This window comes from Globicephala melas, chromosome 9, assembly GCF_963455315.2.
Source record: "Globicephala melas chromosome 9, mGloMel1.2, whole genome shotgun sequence".
Classification (NCBI taxonomy): domain Eukaryota; kingdom Metazoa; phylum Chordata; class Mammalia; order Artiodactyla; family Delphinidae; genus Globicephala; species Globicephala melas.
Window position 1 is genome coordinate 14296733 of NC_083322.1, and position 14266 is coordinate 14310998.

At 37.2% G+C, this 14266-nt stretch overlaps 1 protein-coding gene across 2 annotated transcripts in view; it reads right to left on the bottom strand.

Annotated features, from left to right (window-relative positions):
• UBN2 (ubinuclein 2) overlaps positions 1–14266 on the bottom strand; it is a 66888-nt gene that overhangs the window by 37159 nt on the left and 15463 nt on the right. For both annotated transcript variants that reach the window (XM_030853960.2, XM_030853957.2), the window contains exon 3: positions 3389–3490. In XM_030853960.2, the coding sequence (XP_030709820.1) occupies positions 3389–3490 (102 nt within the window). The remainder of the gene's footprint in view (positions 1–3388; positions 3491–14266) is intronic.

Genomic DNA, 14266 nt, shown 5'->3' on the forward strand with positions numbered 1-14266 from the left:
GAACAAACTCTTTATGCATATTTGATTTAGCCTTTGTTTTTGTTTTTGTTTTTTTTTCAAATTTAACTGGGTAGACTGTAGTTTTATTTGCTAAATCTGACAACCACACTAAAGTGACACAACCAATAAGTGACAGAGCAAGGATTAATACACAGCCTTCACTGCACTGTGAATTATACATGTGCCAAGCATTTTTTTTTGTAAGGTACAGGAAATATTCTGGGTTTTTTTGTTTGTTTGTTTTTATTGAGGTAATATTGGTTTATAACCTTACATAAGTTTCACATGTACATTATATTTCTACTTCTGTATAATTTAGCCTTTTAAGTACGATGTATTAAGAGGCAATGGATCACTGAACTTGAGAATCAGATTTACTAGATCCTTTGCCAACAACTAGCTATTGTGACCCAGAATAAATCACTTAACATCAATACTTCAAGGTTGTAAAACAGGAACAATATTACTTATTTCAGAAAGTTCTAGTGAAATTTAAAAGAGATAACCTAAATAAAAGCATTACTCATGTCTGGTATTATTATTATTTCTCAATAACAAAAACATTTTCTTTCGGTCTTTTAAAAATTTGGCAGCATAAGTGTTAGACTAAAAATAATATTCAAAAGCATTTATTTTCAGATATTATAGTAGTAAGTAGTATACAATTCTGAAAGTTAATTAGAACCAGATTATTATCACTCTCTATCGAATAATATACGAACAGTGAAAGCCTACTGGTGGGAACTCCCTGGAGGTCCAGTGGTTAGGACTCCACACTTTCACTGCTGAGGGCCCAGGTTCAATCCCTGGTTAGGGAACTAAGATCCCACAAGGCCACAAGGCACGTGGCACAGCAAAAAAAAACCAAAAATGGCCAACTGGCAATACAATCATTTTAAAAAACAGAGAATTATTTGGTTGGCTCCTAAGTGTTTTATGTCTGAATTACTGAATTATAATGAGAACCAAATAATCTATTAAGGACAATGATACAAAATTATTTTGCAAGTCAATAAACAACCTGTGCTTTAGTTCAATTTCCTCGTATAAAACAGGGACCTAACTTGTCCTATAAATGTCAGTAATTGTATAACTTATACAACTTATACCTATAAAATTTATCCTTATTTATTAGAGCAGTGGCTTTCAAATTTTCTTCACCACAACCCAAGTGGAAAATATACTACACATCAAAAGCCAGTGCATGGTACAAACACACACACATAATAAAAATCACATAATGTACCAGTGGTTTACTGTTAACAGCTCCTATTCTATTCTATTTTATTCTCTTTAAAAATGCTGGCCACAGTCTCTAAACTGATACACAGGTCCAATTATGGGTTATAAAAATCTGTTTGAAAAACACTTTATTCAAATATTTGGAATGCTACAAAGGAAAACATTAAAAATGCTATTTATGAAAGGTTACATACTATATGATTCCAACTACATGACATTCTGGAAAGGACAAAACTATGGAGACAATAAAAAGATTAGTGGCTGCAGGTGTTAGGGAGGGATGAATAGGCAGAGCACATACTTTTTTAGGGCTGTGAAACTATGCTGTATGACAGTATAATGGTGGGTACATGTCATTACACATTTGTTAAAACCCATAGAATGTACAACACCAAGAGGAAATCCTAAGGTAAACTATGGACTTTGGGTGATGATGCGTCAATGTAGGTTCTTGGACTGTAACTAGTATACCACTCTGGTGGGGGAACGCTGATAATGGAACCTGTGTTGTGAGGGCAGGTAGTATATGGGAAATTTCTGCACCTTCCATTCAATTTTGCTGTGAACCTAAAACTGCTCTAAAAAAATTAACTTTACTAATTTTTTAAAAGCATTTATTTATTTATTTATTTGGCTGCACAGGGTCTTAGTTGTGGCATGTGGGATCTTTTCTTTTTTTTAGTTCGGCATGCAGGATCCCTAGTTCCTTGACCAGAGATTGAATACAGGCACCCTGCATTGGGAGTGCAGAGTCTTAACCACTGGATCACCAGGAAGTCCCAAGTTTATTAATTTTTAAAAAATTCTATTTATGTAAACCTGAGTACATGGAATGTCCATTTATATATGGTTGAGTTCCCTCTTGGGTTACTTAGAATTCAAAAATCTACTTTACATATAATGTTAACACCAGTACCAATGCTTTATACTTGCATTATGCTTTTCAGCATGTCATTATCTTGAGTCTCAGAGTACAAATTCTGCTGGGCAAGCCACTCATAACAGAGAAAACTGGGTGATGCTAAAATAAAAGACTTGCTCCTGGTCCACAGTGAATTAGAAACCAAGTGAGGTCTAGAATCTAGGGCTTTTGACTTGAATGCCAAATCAAGGTCAATACTGTTGAAAACATTCCATGCCCTAACCTACAAAAAGGCTGACAACATTTTTGGTAACAGGAAATCCTCTCTACTCCAAAGGCACTGTCAACATTTTATTTCTACAGACTAGGCTTGTAAATCACCTTATATCAGGACACCAAAATAACACAGGAGTATGACAGGGTATCCTGTACGCCTTATGCTGGAAGTCCTTCCTATCACTCTCCTACCACTATATGCCTTGTCATCATCTACACAACCAAGCACTGTAGTAACAGGAAAAAGAGGTACTAATTTGTAGGTAGTATAACAGCGGCCTTAGGGTCACTTTCTGTATATCCTAAGTAATCACTGAACACTGCAGAGGATATAATCCAGGGATTAGATTACTCTACTACACTGAGAAGAATGTAAGAACATATACCTTACCGACCCACCTAACAAGACATGCCTTTATTTATTTGCTGTGTGATCAATGGACTGCTGTAGTCCTGAAATGCTCTCCTGAATTCCTCTTCCTTTTATAAGAGAAAGAGGATTCCAGTGCAAAAGCTGTAGGGCTTGATCAAAACAGACAGTGATAAGGCCTGGCATTCAATTACCGCCACTGTAGTAAGGTTTGGCAGCAATAAAAATATTAAGTACATTTTAAAGACATGTGCCAGATTAACTTCAACCCAATAGCTCCAGTCTTCAAGATCACGTGGTACTTATCTGGAAGTCATTTCAAAAATATACCTGCCCAAGTTTGGGAATATCAATAAAAATTCAAGATGTAAATACCCTTTGATCAATAAATCCCACTGCTAGAAATTTACCCTACACATATATTTATACTCTATAATTATCTTACATACATACTCAAGTACACAAAGAGAAATGTATACAGATGCTCAACTATTTGTAATCACATAAAACTGGAAACAATTTAGATGTATACTGAAAGGGGATTAATTAGTAAAAACACTTGCTGAAACATTTAGTTTTTCCTTGAATTCTACTATCCAAAAAAAGAATTGCTGCTATATTAAAGATACATTACTCACAGCCTCTGAATTATCAATAAATGGATCTGTCTCATCATAGCCAAAGCCTATATCGATTAAATCTTGTAGCCGATCCTTCCGGTGTTTACGGGGCTTCCCACCCTGTGAAGAACAGATATGTTAGACTGATTCAGTACTCATGCTGTTTCCATAAAATTAAAAAACACCTGTTAGAAAATAAACAAATCGGACCTAATGAAACTTAAAAGCTTTTGCACGGCAAAGGAAACCGTAAACAAGATGAAAAGACAACCCTCAGAATGGGAGAAAATATTTGCAAATGAAGCAACTGACAAAGGATCCATCTCCAAAATATTCAAGCAGCTCATGCAGCTCAATATCAAAAAAAACAAACAACTCAATCCAAAAATGGGCAGAAGACCTAAATAGACATTTCTCCAAAGAAGATATACAGATTGCGAACAGACACATGAAAGAATGCTCAACATCACTAATAATTAGAGAAATGCAAATCAAAACTACAATGAGGTATCACCTAACACTAGTCAGAATGGCCATCATCAAAAAATCTACAAACAATAAATGCTGGAGAGGGTGTGGAGAAAAGGGAACACTCTTGCACTGTTGGTGGGAATGTAAAGTGATACAGCCACTATGGAGAACAGTACGGAGGTTCCTTAAAAAACTAAAAATAGAACTACCATATGACCCAGCAATCCCACTACTGGGCATATACCCTGAGAAAACCATAACTGAAGAAGAGTCATGTACCACAATGTTCATTGCAGCTCTATTTACAATAGCCAGGACATGGAAGCAACCAAGTGTCCATCGACAGATGAATGGATAAAGAAGATGTGACACATATATACAACGGAATATTACTCAGCCATAAAAAGAAATGAAATTGAACTATTTGTAGTGAGGTGGATGGACCTAGAGTCTGTCATACAGAGTGAAGTAAGTCAGAAAGAGAAAAACAAACACCATATGCTAACACATATATATGGAATCTAAAAAAAAAATGGTTCTGAAGAACTTAGGGGTAGGACAGGAATAAAGACACAGACCTGAGGAGAACAGACTTGAGGACACGGGGAAGGGGAAGGGTAAGTTGGGATGAAGTGAGAGAGCGGCATGGGCATATATACACCACCAAATGTAAAATAGCTAGTGGGAAGCAGCCGCATAGCACAGGGAGATCAGCTCGGTGCTTTGTGACCACCTAGAGGGGTGGGATAAGAAGGGCGGGAGGCAGACGCAAGAGGGAGGAGATATGGGGATATATGTATACGTATAGCTGATTCACTTTGTTATACAGCAGAAACTAACACAACGTTGTAAAGCAATTATACTCCAATAAAGATGTTAAAAATAAATAAATAAATAAAACTAAGAACAACAACAAAAAACCTGTTAGAAGAATTTCCAAATGATTTCTGCAGATTAATTCCCCTCAGGAGGTTGAATTTAAGTCCCCTCACACCTTGAATGTAAGTTGTACCTAGGGACGTGCTCCCAAAGAGTACAGTATGACAAGGAGGAGACAAAGTAACTTTACAGTGAAAAACCTAACATTACTCAGCTAGGTGATCAAGGTCAACATCAACAGCGATAACGTCATGTTGATAGCATTACCCTTGACATGATGAGACACAAATGGCACTTTACCTTTGTGGTCTTCCTCTCAAAAGCCTATAACCTCAATTGTAGGCTAACCATGAGATAAACATCATGACAAACTAAACAACAAGAAAAACACCAAACTAAACTGAGGGACATTCTACAAATAACTGACCAGTGTTCCTCAAAGCTGTCAAGATTATCAAAAACAAAAATCTGAAAAACTGGCATAGTCTAGATAAGCCTAAAGAGACATAATAACTAAATGTCATCTGGTATCCTGGTTGGGATCCGGGGACTAAAAAAGGACATTAGGGGAAAAATAGTAAAATTTGAATAAAATGCAGCGTTAATTAATAGTAATGAACCAATGTTGGTTTGTTAGTTGTAACAAATCTACTCTACAAATATAAGATGTTACAGGGGAAAGTGGATGAGAACTATATGGAAACTCTTTATATTTTCTTTGCAAATTTTCTGTAAATCCAAACTAATCTTAAAATTATTTTTTAATGTCCTAGATTTATTTATACACATAGACATACAAGAAAATAAAAAATGAATGTATGCAAAAACTGGTGAAATCTGCAAGACATGACTCTCCTTTGGTTTCAATTCCCATAGTGCATGTCTCTCAATGCAGTGTCACTGGTTCTAATTGGTGAAAGATGGCTGAGTTTTGTGCAACATGGCTCTTAAATGAAAGCAAATTGTTTCATCTTATTTCCATGTAAAGAAATGATCTTTTCCAGTGTTTACGTGAAAAAAAACAAATATGATGGACTTACTGAGAAAAGTCTCCAACATGGTACCATTTACTTTCTAATTAATTTGTAAAGGTAATTCTGACTAAATGCTATGTTTGTATTGCATACTGATGTTAAAAAACCTAATTCCCATAACTATGACTCCAGTTTATGTTTTTCAATGACCAAAACTTCTATTATACCATCACCACCAAGAGGGTCATTTTGGTGTGAGATAAAGTAATGGCTCTCATGTTTTTAGATTTTACAAGTTCCAAAAACAATTTTGGAGACCAACACAGGGTGGCAACCCTTTTATTTTGCTAAATAAGACCACTGAAGGCATAACTCAGAATAAGAACAATGCTTCTCAAGAGACACCAACTGGCAACTTAAACATACCTACACACACATACACACATGCGCACACACACAAAACGCATGTATATGCTTAAATGCAACACATAAATAAAGTGTCCTTATTTTTTCCATATGCTAGGTCTGCAAGCTGGAACTCTTACACTAGGTTACAGAATTACAGTGAGAATAAGAAGTAAGTAAAGGAAAAAGATATTTGTGTGTTAGAAGTTATTCTACCAAGAAAAAGTAACACACAAGCAGTTAAACACACGAGGGAATGTTTCACCCAAAAAAGAGAGAGAGAGTTCTAATAATATAAAAATCCACAGACAAAAACTAATGAGGAGGACTAGCCCTGTCACATATTAAATATATTTAAAGTTATAGGAGTTAAAATAGATATGACAGGAATACAAGAATGAATTTAATATGAAAAAGGCAACATTACAGCTCAATGGAGAGCAATAAATAAATAAATGGAATTAAAGTAAGACACCAATTTCATCTATCAAATTATAAACTTTTAAAATTCTGGCAAGATGGAGAAGAAACAGGACTGCTCAAACACTGCTGATAAGAGTTACCAATAAAACCCTTGGAAAGCGATCTGAAAGCATCTGCCAAGAAATTCTGCCATACGCTTACATTTTCTTCTTTTGTCTCTACTATGTTTTCTAAAATTTCTATGAAGTATTAATGCCAAAATGGAAATATACTAAAATAAGTTTTAAAACTCTTCATCATATTTGCCTCAATAATTCTACGAAGTTACATAGCTTATTTTGAACTACTACTTCGATTCAAAAGTATCTGTTAAAAATGTATGCTATAGGGCTTCCCTGGTGGCGCAGTGGTTGAGAGTCCGCCTGCAAATGCAGGGGACACGGGTTCGTGCCCTGGTCCAGGAAGATCCCACATGCTGCAGAGCAGCTGGGCCCGTGAGCCATGGCCGCTGAGCTTGCGCGTCCGGAGCCTGTGCTCCACAACAGGAGAGGCCACAACAGTGAGAGGCCCGCGTACCGCAAAAAAAAAAAAAAAAAAAAAAAAAAAAGTATGCTATAGGGACTTCCATGGTGGTCCGGTGGTTAAGTCTCCATGCTCCCAATGCAGGAGGCCTGGGTTTGATACCTGGTCAGGGAACTAGATCCCTCATGCCACAACTAAGAGCCCGCATGCTGCAACTAAAAGATCCTGCATGCCACAACTAACACCCAGCCAAATAAATTTAAAAAAAAAATGTATGCTGTAAAAAGCAATATGTGTAATCTACAGATTCAACACAATCCTTATCAAATTAGAACAAAAATTTTACAATTTGTATGGAAGCACAAAAGGCTCCAAAATGCCAAAGCAATCTTGAGAAAAATGGAGCTGGAGGAATCAGGCTCCCTGACTGCAGACTGTACGACAAAGCTGCAGTTGTAAAAACAGTATGGTACTGGCACAAAAACAGAAATAAAGATCAATGGAACAGGATAGAAAGTCCAGAGATAAACCCATGCACCTATGACAAAGGAGGCAAGAATACAGAATGGAGAAAAGACAGTCTTTTCAATAAGTGGTACTGAGAAAACTGGACAGCTACATGTAAAAGAATGAAATTAGAACATTTTCTAACACAATACACAAAAAAAACCTCAAAATGGATTAAAGACCCAAACGTAAGACTGGATACTATAAAATTCTCAGAGGAAAACATAGGCTGAACACTCTCTGACATAAATCTCAGCAAAAACTTTTTGATCCACCTCCTAGAGTAATGAAAATAAAAACAAAAATAAACAAATGGGACCTAACTAAACTTAAAAGCTTTTGCACAGCAAAGGAAACCACAAACAAGATGAAACGACAACCCTCAGAATGGGAGAAAATATTTCAAATGAAGCAACTGACAAAGGATCCATCTCCAAAATATACAGACAGCTCATGCAGCTCAATATCAAAAAAAACAAACAACCCAATCAAAAAATTGGCAGAAGATCTAAATATTTCTCCAAAGAAGACATACAGATGGCCAAGAGGCACATGAAAAGATGCTCAACATCACTAATTATCAGAGAAATGCAAATCAAAACTACAATGAGGCATCACTTCACACCAGTCAGAATGGCCATCATCAAAAAATCTACAAACAATAAATGTTGGAGAGGCTGTGGAGAAAAGGGAACCCTCCTACACTGTTGGTGGGAATGTAAATTGGTAGAGCCACCATGGAGAACAGTATGGAGGTTCCTTAAAAAACTAAAAATAGAGCTATAATATGATCTAGCAATCCCACTCCTGGGCATATCTCTGGAGAAAACCATAATCTGAAAAGATACATGCACCCCAATGTTCACTGCAGCACTATTTACAATAGCCAAGACATGGAAGCAACCTAAATGTCCACTGACAGAGGAATGGATAAAGAAGATGTGGTACATATATACAAGAATATTACTCAGCCATAAAAAAGAACAAAATAACGCCATTTGCAGTAACATGGGTGTACCTAGAGAGTGTCATGCTGAGTGAAGTAAGTTAGACAGAGAAAGACAAATATCATATGATCTCACTTATATTTGGAATCTAAAAAAATGGTACAAATGAACCTATTTACAGAACAGAAATAGAGTCACAGATGTAGAAACAAACTTACGGTTATCAAGGGGGAAAAGTAGAGGGGAGGGATAAATTGGGAGACTGGGATTGACATATACAAACTATTATGTATAAAATAGATAACTAATAAGAATCTGCTGTATAATACAGGGAACTCTACTCAATACTCTGTAATGACCTATATGGGAACAGAATCTAAAAGAGTGACAACAAAGACCCAACGCAGCCAAAAATAAATAAATAAATAAATTTATTAAAAGAGTGAATATATGTATAACTGATTCACTTTGCTATACAGCAGAAACTAACATAACATTGTAAATCAACTATACTCCAATAAAAATTAATTTTTAAAAAAAGGAGGGCTTCCCTGGTGGCGCAGTGGTTGAGAGTCCGCCTGCCAATGCAGGGGACGTGGGTTCGTGCCACGGTCCGGGAAGATCCCACACGCCGCAGAGCGGCTAGGCCCGTGAGCCATGGCCGCTGAGCCTGCGCGTCCGGAGCCTGTGCTCCGCAACCGGAGAGGCCACGACAGAGAGGCCCGCATACTGCAAAAAAAAAAAAAAAAAAAAAAAAAGAAAGCAATATGTTAAATCAGGGGTCCCCAACCTCCAGGCCAGGGACCGGTAACAGGCAGTGGCCTGTTAGGAACCGGGCCACACAGAAGGAGATGAGCAGTGGGTGAGCAAGTGAAATTTCATCTGCTGCTCCCCATTGCTCACGTTACCACCTGAACCAACCCCACCCCCATGTGTCCATGGAAAAACAGCAGTCCCTGGTGCCAGAAAGGTGTGGAACGCTGTGTTAGATGTCAGAAGGAACTTAGATTTAAATATGAAGTCTCTGCCCTAAAGGAAGTTAAAAGAAGATAATCTACTCAACAAATTAACTGAGCACCTACCAAGTGCCAGCCTTCATGGATTTTATATTCATAGTATTGTGGAGAAGGGAAAGATTAAATAATTATAGTAGTAATAAATGGTAAAAAGGGAATTATAGGTGGTACTGGATTTTTTAACAGAAGACCTAATCAAGGCTTTCCTGAGATATTTATGCCCAGACAAGGATGAGTGGAAGTAATCACTTGTGGAAGCCACAGAAAGTGTTGGAACTGGTAAGTAACCTGGTAAGATTAGCGCTTTAACAAAATCACTCTGGCCATTGTGGTGGGGAATGAACACAGTTGGGGAGATGAGTTAGGAAAGAAAAAAATGCAGAGATTTGCAAGAAAGTCACAAGTTAGTGGGGGCATAAAACATATATTTAATTACCAATCATGATAATGATGATGACAGCCGCCATCCACCGAGCGCTGACTTTGCATTAGCACCTATTCTAAGTACAACCATATATTATTTCCCATTTAACAAATGGGAAAAACTAAACCTTGGAAAAAACTAATAACTTGTCTAAGCTCATAGAGAAAGTAACAGAGCCAGTTTTCAAACTCATGACCATCTGACTCCAAAGTATCATTCTATTAAAAGTCCTGTAGGAGAAGTGATAGAACTTCTGAGGTCATTTTTCCACTCGGAGACACATAAAACTCAATACCAAGACTCAAACCAGTGTTCCTGCTGTCAATCATCTCCAAATTAGCTTCCCCCACTTGACATTTCCATTTTATTAAGTCTATTTTTCTGCCTTAAAACTTCATTATTAACTAAAATTACAAAGGTTGATGACAGCAAGCATTAACAAGGATGTGGAACAATCCAAACTCTCCTACATGCTGCTGCAAAATGATACACCCACTCTGGAAAACAATTCGGCAGTTTCTTATAAAGTTAAACACACACTTATCATGTGACCTAACAATCCCTCTCTTAATATTTCCTCAAGAGAAATGAAGACATATGTTCACACACACACTTGTGTTCCAACGTTAGAGCAGCTTTACTCTTAGCACCCACAAACTGGAAACCATCCAGTGCCCATCACCCAGTAAGTGGATACACAGACTGCGGTACATCCATACGCTATGCAGCAATAAAAAGGAAGGAACCACTGATAACATGCAAAACATGGGTGCACTTCAAAAGCATTATAATAAGTGAAAGAAGCCATGTACAAAAAGACTATAAGATTCCATTTATAGGAAACTCTAGAAAAAGAAAAAACAAAAACCAAAAATCTACAGAAACATGAAGTAGATCAGAGGTTGCCAGGAGCCAGGGCTGAAGGGGAGAGGATTATCTGTAGAGAGATAAAAGGGAACTTTCTGGGGTGATGAAATTTTTCTATATCATAATTGTGGTAGTGGGTACAGGACTATGTATATTTACCAAAATATACCAAATTATATACCTGAATGAACTGTATTTATTTATACTTCAATAATGATGATTTTTAAAAACGCTTATTATTTCTACTTCAACTCTCTCTCCCCACAAACCTTTGTTCATATGATTATTCACATCGACAGCTTCCTCTCCATTCTAACTGCTGTTGCTTATAATCGTGGCCATTGTTTTTCGCTTAAATGTAATGAATGCCTTAATTAGCTTCTCCTTCCTCATATTGATTCTCAATTCATCCTGCCTAATATCTAATATTTCTCTAATTCCCTTGCTCAAAATGCTTCAGAAGCATCCTATTACAAAATATATCCAAAACCCTTAATAAGGCAGTAATTAAATACCTTCTAAATGTTGGCTCAAACCACCCTTCCAACTTTTTTCTTAGGATTTTCTGACTTGAACACTTCAATCCATTCAGTTTATAGATCCACTCTCCTCCCAAGCACACTTGCTTATCTTTCCTCATGCTTCCCCCTTATTGGGAATAATCTCTTATTCCTCTCTGAATTCTCCCACCCTTTACTGCTCAGCCCAAGTTTTGGGGTTTTTTTCTGAAATAAATTTAATTTATTTATTTGTTTGTTTGTTTGTTTAAGGCTACGTTGGGTCTTCGTTGCTGCACACAGCCTTTCTCTAGTTGCGGCATACGGGGGCTACTCTTCAATGGGGTACGCGGGCTTCTCATTGCAGTGGCTTCTCTTGTTGGGGAGCACGGGTTCTAGGTGGGTAGGCTTCAGCAGTTGTGGCACACGGGCTCAGTAGTTGTGGTTCACGGGCTCTAGAGCGCAGGCTCAGTAGTTGTGGTGCACGGGCTTAGTTGCTCTGTGGCTTGTGGGATCTTCGCAGACCAGGGCTCGAACCCGTGTCCCCTGCATTGGCAGGCAGATTCTTAACCACTGCGCCACCAAGAAAGTCCCTCAGCCCAAGTTGTAAACCTTTTCTCCTGGATGTTTTCTACTCAAAATCACAATGATCTTTTTCTGCTCTCCTAACGTATTTTTTGTCTAGGCACAACTAGCTGCCTAAAAAAGATTTACGTAGGGAAAACTAGAAAAACAAATGGGTTCTGTTTTAATGGGCCCAACAAGACACATGCAGAAGTCCAAGTAACTTATGCGTAAGTAGACAGATTCAGGAACATTTAAGTCTAGGCAAGGCTACCAGTAGTTAACCACAGGAAAAGATAGCAGTTATTAATAGTTCTGAGTCCATATCTAATATATGCAATAAAATGGTTAAATAAGTAAATGTGACTCTTGTCAATGACAGTAACCAAAATGGCTAATGCTTTTACTTAACTATAACAGTATTAATCTGACTAAAACAGGCTCTCAAAATAGGATCTTAGAAGTATAAGCTTTCCCAAAAATCATATCAATTAAAGCATCATAACAATGATAAAGGTATAAATTATATATACTATGACAAATCTATGCAATATTAACAGCCATTTTAAAACAGTGTGGTAGAAGAATATTTAATAATATAGAGGGCAACAAAAGCAGTTCACCAGATGTTACGTATAGTTCAGGCTATTCACAGAAAAGGTAATAGTGATGTTCACTAAGCATCTGAAAGTGTTCAACCTAACTGGTAATCATGGAGACAACATTAACATGACAAGATACTGCTTTTTCAACTATCATACAAATAGTAGGATCTCATTTAAGAAAAACACAACAATATACATCTACAGCTATATATTATATATATAATGCTCAAAGAATTGTAACACGTAGATAACCATGACCATTACCAGTGTGGAAGGGATAAAACTGGAGGCAGTGGTGAAGGAAGACTTTGGCTTAATATGTATATTTGAATTTGTTTTTAATAACTGGAATGTGTTCATGTAATACTCAAGTGATTAAAAAAAGTGCAAGAGAGGACGTACATAAGCTCATATGCATTTTTAAAAGCCCTAAAAGGGTACACATCAAACTATTAACAGTGGTTATGCCTGGAAGTGGGCTTAGAGATGATTAGCTGATTTTTATTTTCCTCTCTGTTTATCTGTATTTATATATTCTTTTACAGTGAAAAAAATCTTTGAAATATGTAAATGCTTACATATACATAGATCTCTTGGGCAAGAAACTCAGTGATTATTTCTGAGAAGGGAGCTGATTAGCTGGGAGTTAGGGGTAGGAGGTAGATTTACTTTTCATTATTTTATCTTTTGTATCTTTCAAATTTTTATTAAGTGCATGTACTACCCATTCAAGGAATTTTTTTTTCTTAGGTCTGGACCATCAAATGTTCAACATCATTTACTGTTTGACTCCTTATACGGTTCTGCTTCCCAGGCCCACTGCAGGGAGAGTTTTGGATAAACTATATGCGACACACCCATGCCCATGGTGGTTCTTTCTTAAATCCCTCTCCACTAGCCAGGGTTACATTGTCTTTGCTCTACCAAATACTGGCTTGCTGCCAAAGCATTACTGTTGGCACATCCCAGTTCCCTCCTTTATCACAGAGGCCAACAGAGCACAGTTTTTCTGGCCTCGGATTACTTTTCTTCACCTTCTGGCCTTACTGGGAAAACTCCAAGTCCCCGGCCTGCCCTCTGCCCTACCTTCCTTTTTCTATTCTCCAGCTTACAATTCTCTAGTTCCCCAATTATGCTGAAATCCAGTGATACGCAAATGATATAAAGTGGAGCCAAATTTTTGACAGTTGCCAAAAAGGCACAAACCAGTTAATCCACCAAAAAAAAAAAAATTTTTTTTTTTTTTTGGCCGCACCATGCGGCTTACAGGATCTCAGTTCCCCAAGCAGGGACTGAACCCAGGACCACAGCAGTGAAAGCCAGGAATCCTAACCACGAGGCAACCAGGGAATTCCTTTTTTTTTTTTAAATCCACAAATATTAAAATTCACCTAAAGGAACTCAAGACAGATTGGCAAAGGACTATATTATCACGTCTTCCCTACTGGGCCTATGTTGAGTTGCTGTCTTTTTCAGCATCTGTGGCAAAAATACACTCTGCAGTAGCATCAAAGTCTGCCTTGATAAATTCTCTGGCCTCCTCCAGTTGTTGATGTTACAGTTTACACAATAAATGCATCTTATAGAAATACAAATTTTATTTTCCAAATTTAAAAAACCCTTGAATTTTGCTACATCTAAAATGAAGAAACCCCTTTAAATCTACTCCCCTAGGGCACTAGTTCACACACTATGACTCAGAAAAAAACTAGCTTACTGAGTCATTAGTACCTGCTTTAACCTGATAATCAGTGTTTCAAGCCAATGAAGTCCGATTACACTGTAACACTAAAAT